Source organism: Lepisosteus oculatus, chromosome 10, assembly GCF_040954835.1.
Source record: "Lepisosteus oculatus isolate fLepOcu1 chromosome 10, fLepOcu1.hap2, whole genome shotgun sequence".
NCBI classification, from domain to species: Eukaryota; Metazoa; Chordata; class Actinopteri; order Semionotiformes; family Lepisosteidae; genus Lepisosteus; species Lepisosteus oculatus.
In genome coordinates this window covers 9511034-9523547 of record NC_090705.1, presented here as the reverse complement: position 1 = coordinate 9523547, position 12514 = coordinate 9511034, and the positions used below count along the sequence as shown (strand labels likewise).

Below are 12514 nucleotides of genomic sequence, written 5' to 3'. Positions count from 1 at the left end.
CTGACACAAGGAAGTTCTAAAGTGAGAGCACAGAGCAATCTTTGTTGTTGCAAAAGCCTTTTCAAGTGCCATTACCTCCTTTCTGAATGACAACGGCCCTCGTCTGTAGAGAATTAAGACTCTGAAAATGATACTTACAAGGGTTCTAAATCCCTAACCGGATTATAAATAGATAAGTGAAATGTTTAAAAATGCTTTAAGATGGGTGACTAGTCCCTTGTTTCCCTTGACAAATACCTGACGCACCATTTCCTGGGTGCCAAAGTTTAAAAATCGGTCTTTAAAGAAACTCCAGTCCTAACAGGGATGCAGTCAGTTTCAGCAGAGTAATACGTCAGCACTTGTGGAGATTCACACAGAGACATGGTCTATCATTAGTAAAGATGTCCTGGGAGACTTCCGAGGGCAAAAAAGCCATTTCTTACCAGTTTCATTCCACTTATGGTTCAATAATCTTCTGTAGAATCAGCAGCTTCATTTTTGGATTTTTGGAAAGAACAAAAAAAAAACCTTTCAACATTTTGACACTGCTCTGGTCAAATATGTTTATTTAACTAATACTGGTCCAACCAAATAACAGTGTCACACACAAATGGCAAGCGCTCTGCTGCAGGTTATTTTTTCTGGGAAAAAAAAAAGATACCAAACAACTAATAATCCTGTTCCACAACTGCCTAAATTCATAACATGTTTTTCTTCTTCCTCACCATAACAGATTTATAGGAAAATAATAAGTAGTGTTTTTTTTAATAATTTTTATGCATTACTTTGCAAACGTTTTCCTGTTTACAAAAAGACAAAGCACATTGGAGGCATTCACAAATTTGATGCCATTGTGTTAAAATTTTATATCTATACATTATCTTACATTATTAACAATGTCTTTTTTCCGTTGTTTCTACCCATTGGGTAGGATATGTGCATAATATATATTCAAGTTATATACAGCACCTTACAAATAAACAAAGAAAGACAGACAACTGAAAAAGCACCATTGGAAAGTGAGGCACAACGAAGGTGGGAGCATTTGAGTGCAAGTGGGTTCCTACATCTGCTCAAACCTGAACATTAGGCACCTTATTTGCTCACATTAATAGTAACATGCAAAACTCCTCATAGAAAACAATAAAAAAAAACTTTCTTCCTTTTGAACTACAACAGCAGACGGAACAAGCAAACAAGAAAAAGCACAAACATAACTGCTTCTCACACCAAAAAAGGTCCTAACAAATACTGAGCTCTACAGGAAGCTAACATATGAAACAATTGACAACAACAACAGTAGTAGCAGTAGCAGCAGTAGCAATAGCAGCAGCAATATAGAAACAACAAACAGAAACTCTGGTCTTTAGCATGGAACGGCAGAGTTCATCTTAATGCATGACAAGCAATACATCAGTATCAAAGTAAGGAAGGTTTTCTTCAAAATCGTATCTGAAATCAAAGTTTTTACAGAAAAAGAAAGGTCTTCATTGCTCATCAAAACACAGTGAAGTAGCAGAATGAAGTCTAGGCAGGGGGAGGTATATTTTTGCGTTTGTTCATACTAAATACAAAGCGTCACATTGCCCCTTTCACAATTTGCAGAACACGGAATACAATTCAGATCCATTTCAAAATGCTAACACCCCATTACAAAAACTGAACTTGTTCAAAGGTATTTTCTGGAGGAAAAAAAATCCTCCATAGAAATAGTTACTTCACAATGAAGGCATTAACAAAAAGCCTTTATTAAAAAACAAATGAGCTGCTTCAGGAAATTCTCTATGTTCTGGACATTAAGGATATCTGCTTTCAAAGCTTTCAAGTCAAACTGACTTTCTGCACATCGATCCCTGCACATTTCCATTCATGTCCGTTTCTGTTTTTGCCTCTGGTGCTCATCTCTCTGTAGGAACATTTACCTCAGTTCTTCACCAGAAACCTCTAACTTTTAAATTTCAGCATTGACAGCAACCTTACAACTGTGTACACCCTGATCTCGAGGCCAAGCAAGGCTGGGCCTGGTCAGTACAGTACTGGGGTGGGAGAGCTGCAAGGAAAACAAGTCGCAGCTGTAAGTGCTATTGGTTGACCAGTAGGTGGCACCCTTCCCCCAGTACCAGAAAGTCTTCTCTATGGTGATCAGGGACAATATGCTGTAAGAGGTGCTGTCTTTTGGATGAGATGTTAATCAAAAGTCTTTTCTACTTGGTCATTAAAGATCCCATGGCACTGTTCCTAAGAACAGGGGAGCCTACCCCAGCATCTTGGCTAATTTCTACTCAAGGTTTATACCATTTAGCCTCCCTAAAGTTCAACCAATTAAGCAATTTCTCAAGTTTTCAGCAAAGTTACTTGCTGTCACTTAGACTTACCAAAGGGAGACATCATGAAACCAAGCAACCGCATGGTTAAGAAGTATACTAAGTAGAAGTTTTTTTTAAGGTTTTTTTCTGTTAAAACCACCAGATCTGGAATAGCCAACTCTCTTAACTTGGATCTATGAACCTGGGAGCATGCACAGGAGAATGAGAGAGTGCAGGTCGACTCCTCCAAATCAGCCCAATGTGGAACCACTTGTCTATTACCACACTGCAAACAAAGCAGCCCTGTGCAGGAGGATCAGAACTGGTTGAAGGAGAGGCGTGTCCCTCACCAACAGACCACAAGCCTGCAGACACCTGAGGAGGCTGCTGGGAGCCCAGAGTGCCCTGCCATTTAATCCCACTTCAACCCACTGAGGCCTTCAGCCAACTGTGCTTTGCTGCTCAGGCAACCCTAGTTGCAGCCAGCTAGTAACATGACCCAGGCTCGAACCCATGACCGTGGAGCTCGACCCATGCTCAGGACCAGTCAAGTCACTTGGAAGGACCTTAATTTTGTTGGAGCACCTTGGCCAGCACTTCGAAAGTGTTCTGAAGTCTCATTTGGAAGGTGATGATTTAACAAAGGCCCAGGATACCCATCCCTTAACCAAAAGGGCTGCTTACTCATTTTGAAAAGGATCTGGAAGCTTTGTGCACAAGTACTTCCACTTACGTTTAATTTTCAGTCAGGTGGGCAATACATTAAGTACAAAGTAGGAGTTCTATTGATACTGCTGTGTGATAGCAATAACACAGAACAAGGCAACAAGCGCAGAAAAAGGCTAAGAAAGAAGGTTATTAAAAGGTCCCTCGCGTAGCCCTTAACTTGACAGTCCCAAACCTGGTTTCACTAACACCAGCTTGAATCTTCATATACGGCTTATGTGAAATAGGATTTTCCTTGTTTTCCCATTATAATCTTATTTCCTAGGCTCCTATAAAAGAGAGAAGCCAGACAAAGTGTCTGGGATAGACTCTGGAACAGTCTGCCATTGGGAGTGCTGCTGGATGGAAAAACTGAGCGAGTGGCAAATTCGTCATCTTCATTTTTGTGTTTAGATGGACGGGACATTTCTGGGAAGAAACACCAAGAGATGGTATTTATAAGATTGAATCAAATCACAAGACTCTTACGGACATCAAAAGTGCGGCCACTGATTTGCTACGGGCAAACAATTGAAAGAATCCGATGAAATAAAAAGGTTAAAATGATGTACCAATACACACCACAACACAAAGGCAATGGTGTTCAAGAGCCCTTGTTCCACATTCTCTGAAAATAGTCATTTAGCACAGGTAATACATTTAAGACCAGCTCATAAAAAGCAGTTGAAATGTGCTACAGGACACCATAACTGTTAAAAAACATGGTGAGAATGTATGGAAGTTACATGAAAAAAAGTGTCTTTATGGTAAAAATGGCTTGCCCTATTTCATCCATCATTAAGACTTAATGACTCCTTATATATGGACATTGACAATTAAGCACGTAAGAAGAGTTTTTAAAAGTGTGAATGTCAAACTGACTTTTTAAAATAAGCTACAGGGGACTTATCCTATAGGTCTTAATGCACGTACTGATAATCGGATGCAACTTTATTCCTGCTACAGCCCTTCCAATCCATTGCAGTCCGACTTCCTAATCGCTTGTATTGATCATGTAAAGTTTCAATTAGTTGAGGAGTCTGCAGTGTGAATAAGAGGCAATATACAGTAAAGTGACACATGCAAACTCACAGGATTTGGCCAGAAGCAGTGGTTGCTGCTGCATAGCAAGCTGAGGACATCTTGGCCATCTCAGTCAAACCCATCCCCACTGGACCAAACTCACACTGGCAAGGGCAGCAGAGAGGGCCGATCTGCGATCCACACACGTGCCTTTAATGTTCAAGCCACTCCAGTGTACTCTTGGAGAGCTTTTTAAACAACATACCAAAGCTGTCATCAGCTCTTTTCAATCGACAAACAGAAGATCTCTATAAGACCCTTCGCAGATCTGCCAAAGTATCACTTTTAAAAAAAAACAACAAACAACTTTTAAAAGTGAAAGTGACAATTAAGGACCGAAATATCATATCCGCTAATATTGCATTGAGTATACAGGGCATCTACCCTTTCATAAAAAGCAGACGGGAGCTTTCAAACCAATCTCTCTCATAGTCTGGTAAAACAATGTTTAGTTTTAAAGTAAAAGATGAGCTCCAGTCTGCACTTAATGGCCCTCAAAATATTTTCTGAAGTAGTTTTGTAAATGATTTTGGTACTAAATTGCCAAAACAATGACAAGTCTTCCATCCAACAGACTCCAAAGAAAAAATAATTAAGCGGTCACTTTAAACAAGTTAAAAGAATTTATAAAATGTGTATCAATACTGAGCATCCCCATGTTTTTCAAATGTTTTGAGGATTGTAGGCTGGATCTACGTATCCCTTTAGATTTTGAAATTAAAAGGACAACCCTATTGCTCCCACTGAAAAATCTTTGGAGCTGGTATTCATTCCACAGATGAAAGGACAACACGCACAAAAAAATCACATATAGCAGTTCCCCCTTCTTAACAATAAGATAGTGCAACTTTAGAGGACTTTCTTTCTTGTGAATGTTATACAATCTAATCCCCACTATTATTTCTTGGCACTCGGATTTGAATTTCGATTGGTTTTCAAATCTTGGTTGTGTATAGATCTCAGTCTTTAAAAATTGCCTAAACTTCCCTCTAGCTCAGGGCCAGTATTGTCCTTTATTTAAAAAAAAAAGTTTAGAATCTGTGCTAATACTTTGTTTTTGTTTTTTCATTTAAAGGAAACGATAAAAAAACGGCTAGCTATGAAGTGAAAAAAATTACACGCAGTGTGCACCCCACCCCCCCCCACGCCCTCCCCCATAATCCATCGTAAAAAGATGTGAAAGAAGCCCCAGTTTGCAGCTCGGCTTCTTCCCGTTTCCCCCCCCACCCCCTTCGTGTTCGTGCTGCTCTGCCGGGGGACGATATCGCGTTTGTGCACGGGAGTGTAGAGAAAGCGGCCACACTCCTGGGTCGGAGGGCAGGCCCGGCGCGCGTGCGCGCGGTAGGGACCGGGCTGTCCTCACACCAGGTTGCCCCGCTGGCTTTCCTCGGCTTTGACGGTGACCGTTGTGCTCTCGGGATGGCTCGGCTGAGCTGTCCGGCTTCCGGCCCGCAGCGCTGAAGGAGGACTATTGCTGTGCTGGTGAAGAAAGAACGAGGAGCCCGGGTAGTGCCCCATGACCTCCGTGTAGGTGGGCGGGGGCCCCTCCATCCGGCCGTGGCTGCTGGAGTTGGTGGCGCTGATGCCCGAGTTGCTGCTCGGCGGCCGCGGCCCCCCGCTGTGCGGGCCGATGTCGATCAAGTCGCTGTCAAATATGGTCCTGTTGGGCGGCGCCCGGACCGACTCCCTGTTGAGCTCCATCTGCTGCTCGGGGTCCCTCAGCTGCAGGGTGCAGGGCCCCTGGTAGGGCGGCGGCTCCTCTCCGTCCGACAGCGAGATGGTGGGCGGCAGGTCGATCTCGTGCTGCAGGTAGGGGTAGGTGGGCTGGAAGCGGCTGAATCGATCCCTGTGCATAAACGACGGCGCGGTGAACCTCTCTCTGGACTGTGGGGCGTACATCACCTGCAAGGAGAGGGAAGTCCGTCTGAACAGGCAACCGGCTTCGGCACTGCACAACGGCACGACGCGTCGGCAACAGGACTTCGAAAGTCTATTGATATGCATGCTCAGGAGGAGCTAAAAAATTAAATAAGATTAAAACAATTGATCGACTGCGACCACACTTCCACGTGTAACAAGAAATAAAATTCACATTCGTTTCTGAATATAGATTTCAATTTGTCTTTAAAAAACAAAAATGTGTAAGGGAACTTTAAAACACTGGTCTCTTAACCTTGCAGTTCCCAGACTAAGATTTCTGAATTGCAGGACAATTTATCTCTGACCCGGCCTTTTCAGGTAAATGTGGTTTAATGGACTACTTCCATTTTTAATCATTTCACTGTGAACTCCCCCCAAAGCTACTAAAATCCATTATTGGACAGGTGAATCAGAACTCAGGAAAATATGTCCTGTTTGAACCCTATTTGAAAAACGGCACTGGAAAGAAGTTACGAAGCTTTAGATATCTGAAATTTGTAAGAAAAAAAGAAAAGTTTAAAAACTGCACTCTTTGTCCACCCAGCCAGCAGATTCTGAAGATTTTTAAATAAAATGAAAATATGCAGCAAACAGATATGCCAGCTCTGTAGTTTATCAAAATATATCGCTATGAGCCAAGATCTTTCATCACAGGGGTGGAATAGGTCTATGTTTCTCACAAGACTGCGACCTAAATGGAACATTTGCATCCTCTTACAATCCGTCTTTCACACCATCTGTTTAGTCAAACAGTTCATATCGAGACAAAGAAATACTTTTTGGTAATGACATTAGTGTGAGATGTTTTCATTAATCTCAAAGCATACTCAAAATTTGTGCTCCCAAACTAAATACAAAATGCTAAAGAACACTAATGAGATGTCCAAAGGAAGCACAACAAGTACACTGTTTCCACTACTTTGTCATTTTAAATTGGACAAAAGCTTTGGAAGAATGCGTCTGCAACGCCATTTGCTTAAGTGAATAGCTATCACCTTCTCTAATAGTGTGAAGCAGCTACTTTTAAACCCGTTCTTACCTCTGAAGGTCCCTGCCTTGAAACAGAATTGTCCGATGGCCACAGGCACCCCTCCTGGCAGGGAGAAACCAGAAGGACATGTAAGGGCAGAAATATTGGGTTTCCCCAATTGCCTCTGCATTGGTGATGGGATCAACTTCCTTGAACCAAATAACGAACCCAAATTGCTTGTGACATCTGTTACATATGCCACTATCACAATTAGAGGTCTACGTTCAGAAGCCCCCAGACTTTCGGACATGTCACCAGTGCCAACAAAAAGTTAATTTTATGTCAAATTCTGCTAAAATGAAAGCCTTGTGTCACAATCCAGGAATATTTCCAGAGCACCTCCACGTACCCCCCCACAACACAATCCACAGTGCCAAGAAAGCTTGAAAAGCTATGTTAAACTGATTAAATGTATAGCAGTCATTAGTATTAGTTCATCCAACAGTAAATATCCTTGTGGGAACCCTCAATTTCAGATACCAGTGGCACCTCCTTGAGCAATGGCTTCAACTAGATGTGTCCTATGACTTTCATCGACTTTAAAGAATTTTCTCCCGTTCCTTACAGAGCTGCTTTAGGCTGGTGACCTGTATGTGCTTGCACGAACTTGCATCACATCCTGCTGTAACATGTCACGGAGGTTTATGTCCAGACTTTGACTCAGCCAGTCCAAGTCTTGTTGCTTGACCCTCTGACACTCTCCTCCAGAATTCACTGATACAACATCAGATTAATTGTTCTGTCAATGAGGGGGGGAGCCCCAAACCATAATACTTTCATTACTGTGCTTGATGAAATTCATCTGTGGGGGAGAAAAAAAGTTTTGGGTTTTTACTACAAAAAAAGTTTCTTACTGTGGCCAAAAAGGTCAAATTTGGACTTGTCTGTCCAGAGACCATTTTCCCCTCCCAATAGTCTTGTGGACTGTCCAGGTGCTCTCTGGTGAGCTCGAGATGGTGGCAAACATTCCTTTTTAAGATTTGTTCTCTCCAGGTTATCCTCCAGTAAAAAAACATTTGTCGTCTTTTCCTAAAGGTTCAGGCACGAACACGGACATCAGCCACTGAAAGAAATGCCTGCGGATCCTTGGACGTTACCCAGGGGTTCCTTGTGACTGCCTCAATTTTGGGGTGTTTGGTTTTTGGGTCTTGAAGCAGATCTTAGCAGTCCTGTGGTCTTGAATATTTTCCATTTGTAAACTGTCACAAAAAAAATGGATAGAGCTCTGCATGTTCAGAAATGGTTTTGTAATGCTCTCCAGGCTGAAAAGCATCAACTATTCATGTGCTGAGGTCCTTTTGATCGTGGGATGATGACATCTGTTCCCTCACTTGAATGGTGAAGATCAAAATATTTGCGGCCATTATGTAGAAGTGGTTAAAAATGTTTCACACACACCAATTTGCTTTATTTCATACACTATTGCATCTCAAATACTGAACTGATTAAAAATAAACACTTTTGGATATTTAAGAAAAGACTGGCTTTGATTAAACAAGGGTATTATGGTAAGAAATTCTAATTACCCTAATTATACTGGGGATTCACAAACCTTGGCACAGTATACAGTATGAACACTTCATAGCTCTGTGCAGAACTCACTGAAAATTTATAGAACTGGAAAAGTTCAAGTTCATTGTCATTTTACTCGTATATGGTATAACGAAATGCCATTTAGCTAGTTCTCAGACGATAAGTAGTACAAAAAACAATACAATTGTATAATAAAAGAAAGACTGAGACAACAGGCAGTGTGCAAAAACAACATCAACAGAATGAAATAAAAGGACAAAGTTATGGGGAGTGAGCTTTTTGACATGTAAGGTAGAGGTAAATTTCAATGTGTTTGAGTTTTTGTTAAGAAAGAAGGCACTGTGAGGTTCAACCTTCCCAATTAATGCTACAACCATTAAACTGCAAAGCATGCTGGTGGAGGTGATAGTTTCTAGCAGAATACTAAGAACACCATAGCCAGGAAGAGTTAAAACTCCAGGATGCATGCAATTAGAATTGCCTCCAAGAATAAATGAAAAGAATTGTTATAAGAATGCTTTGGATTACACATCTGTCAGTGTGTAAATCCGAGCAATACAAAGGATAATTCAAATGGTTCATTATAAAACTGTTTCAGGACCTTAATATAGAACTGTCACAAGAGACTACTACCCATGATTTCACTTTTTTCCCCAGGAGGTCGAAGGGTAATGAACCCGATATATAATCTCTGGTAAATATCTAAAGCAGGAGCCTGTCATTGTGTTAGTTGTCCACACAATGAACTTTATCAAACTGCAAGGCAAATGTATATGTCAAATGAGCAGAAAAGGGCAGGGCAATGTGCTTTGTTTGGCAGTGTGGCAGAATTACAGTGCCAGGGCCCTACAAGGACATCTGAAGAAACCAGTTGCTTTATGAAGTATCCAGACCACACAAAAGCTCAATCCAAACCACTTCTCTGCTCCACCGAGTACAGCCTGAAAGGCTATTGGGCTGTACTGACACGCTTCATGTGCGCTGATGCATTTCAGATGAAACTGAAGCAAGAACAGTTGGAACACATAGCAGTGGCTTGGCCTGCCAAAGACAAAAAGACGCTCGTTGTGGGCTACAAGCACATGGCTCGTGCTGGACTCACCGGCTGCAGTGTCTCCTCGCGTCTCCTGCCTTGGCTCTGTCTGTTGATGAATGACCACGTGGAAAGCTTATAGTGATTCAGCAAGCAGATGATCACGACAACCATCACTGTCATCACCACGATTATAATGATTATCTGAACAAACTCCAGTTCAGCTGAAATGAAACGGACAGGAGACATCTTGGTTAGCAATCACCGCCGAAAGTAAAAATGTATTATCCTCTTAATTCACACAACTTACATAAAACAGTTCACATTTTGCAGCTGTTGCATTTATTTGCTGCTATGCTGCAGAATTATTGCAAACTGTCCTTCATAATTCAAAACACAAGGGGGCAGCACAGCAAAGCTTTTGCTGGAGCCGGAAAACCTTTGTATTAAAACTAGTAGGAATAGAGCAATTGCAAGCAATGCATCCATGACTTGAAAGAGCCTGCAGTTAAAGGACTATCATTCCTGTAGGAGTATGAACACTGAGTCTCATTTTAACTTTTGAATCCCCATTTTTAATCTCTGATTCTGTTTTATACATCAAGCACTCATTTAAATTCAAGAGCTTTAATGAACTAATGTGAAATATAAGATGTGATTTCAAAGTTGTCTGAAATCAGTCTTCCCGATTGTTATTCTGTATTTTCATGCAATTTTTTTTAAAAAATACTTTCAATTTATGTTATATTGAACATTTGGTAAGTTGATACATTGTAAGACTTCACTCAGAATAGCAATTGAGGTACCAGAACATCACTGCATTCCTATTAAAATTACACAGCCTATATTAATGTACTTCTCATTTTTCACTAAAATGGTCATTACTCCACTGTGTTAACAGCCCTGGCAAATGACAAAAATGCAGCTCCTGCCTAACCATTAATTTGCCTTTACATTGCTGTGTAGTGGGTAAAATAGGTAACTCCTTCACAGATGTGTAGATGGGTATACAAATGCAATAAAGGCTTGCCATACCTTTACAGTTCATGTAGTATAATAGAAGTATAACAGCTTCCATAAGCCTATCACCGTGGAACGTTTGTTTGTTGCAACTGCAAACTGCGCTGAAACTGAATGTGTATCAAAACACTGTTCTGGCTACTGCTAAAATTGTGTATCGTTTAAATAAAGGACCTATAGAGATAAAAACGCAAACTGGTACACATCTATTGCACACCCCTTACGGTTTTGTCAAAAACCTCACTGCAAAAACAAAAGCAGCAGTAGCCACCTTTGATACCCAACTGAAGGTCAGGAAGCAGAATTTTCCTTCTGCAAATCAAGCGCAGAAAAAATATACCCTTTAAAGAAAATACTGGATTTCTGAATAATAAGGTACTATCACTCAGAAGAGGGGGGGGATCTGAATTCAGATTTTACTCTTTCATGAAGACTTTTCTGTGATCAGCTGGTATAATGAGCAGACAACACAGCCATCTCAGCAATCTGCAACATCTGCTCTGAGATGACCAGACGCATTACAGGGTTAACCCACTGAGAATCTCCCAATCTGTGGCTCTAGGTCTCAAACAGATTATACTGGTTAGAGATCTAGGCGGGGAACATAGCAAAACATTTTGCACTAATCAATGCTAGTGATCTCATTTTAACTTAATGGTAACCTAAGCTAAATGACAAAAATCCCTTGGCACAAAATAAGGTATTCTACATTAACATATGAATATTGGGTATACAGATAACTTGCTTTGTTAAATCTACAATGAGCTGCTAAAATGCTGATGACAATTTATGTCAGAGTGCATAAAAATTTGTCATTTTAAAAGTCCATGGAAAATTTCATTTCATGGAGTTCACAAAAATTGAAAGTGTGGGAGAGGGAAAATGATGGCAAGAAAATATTTGTTATAAAGTGTTAGCGAATGGGCCAATTTAATTTTAATATACACCAGGTTGGCCCTGCTGAGTGCACCTAATCTTTTCATCATACACTTCAGTACTGACTATAGCAAGTTACCACCTTAAAATCTATTTTAATCTATAAACAAGAGGTGTTTTATTCATCTGAACTAACAGGAAATTGAGAAATCAATTTTGTGGCTAACAAAACCACAATGTTTCTGAAACTTAATATTCATATTTCAGGAAGTCTCTGGTATACTGTACCAGTATAACACTAATTGGGCCCTAAACCTCAGAGTTTGACAGTCATCAGTCTCATTTGTATCACACTTGGCTTTATCAACTCGAACATATTACAAATGTGAATTCCTTTGGACCCAGTGATTTCCTCTGCTTTAATACTTTCATTTGTAATATGCAATAGTAGGATATTTTACTTTAATAGACCTTGGAGTACAGTAAAACAGCAATAAGTGGAAAAAACAAGCCTTAACATAAAAACTACAAACTAAAGGTTTGTGTACTTGCAATAATTGAACAATTGTTCTTCTTATTCTCTGAACTGTTCAAACATTCTATGGTAGGATGTTCATCTTTTCCTACAGAGACCATGTGTAGACTAAGTCGCTGTAAAACTTATTTGCTAGGATGCATGGTTTATGAGAAGTGACAATTAGAACTTCTCTGAGAAATTATTTCAAGCAGCTTCTTCAAAACCAGTCAAACCAAATGTTTAGATCACAGAGCATAGTTATTCATCTCATGCATAACCAAACTGAATGAACCTGATGATGAAGAGTTAAGATGGTCAACTATAAGAACAGTCAAAGACCATACGTTTCCTTCAAAACATTGGCTTGGGTTGTCCCTTTTATTTTGCAAACAAAGAGGCTGTAATTTATTCTGTGGTGTCTTCTTGTAAATACAGGCCTAGCACTATACACTGAAAATCTAAAAAAATTGCAGAATATAAACTCAAACACAAGTAAGCTTCTCTTGTGT

General features: G+C 40.4%; 1 protein-coding gene across 6 annotated transcripts in view; it reads right to left on the bottom strand.

The window, feature by feature from the left end:
* Positions 1-511: 511 nt before the first annotated feature.
* ldlrad4a (low density lipoprotein receptor class A domain containing 4a) overlaps positions 512-12514 on the bottom strand; it is a 90414-nt gene continuing 78411 nt past the window's right edge. For all 6 annotated transcript variants that reach the window (XM_015357988.2, XM_015357989.2, XM_015357991.2 and 3 more), the window contains 3 exons: positions 9662-9816; positions 7036-7089; positions 512-5978 (listed from right to left, as the gene is read on the bottom strand). In XM_015357988.2, coding sequence (XP_015213474.2) covers positions 5436-5978; positions 7036-7089; positions 9662-9816 — 752 coding nt within the window. In that variant the 3' untranslated portion in view covers positions 512-5435. The remainder of the gene's footprint in view (positions 5979-7035; positions 7090-9661; positions 9817-12514) is intronic.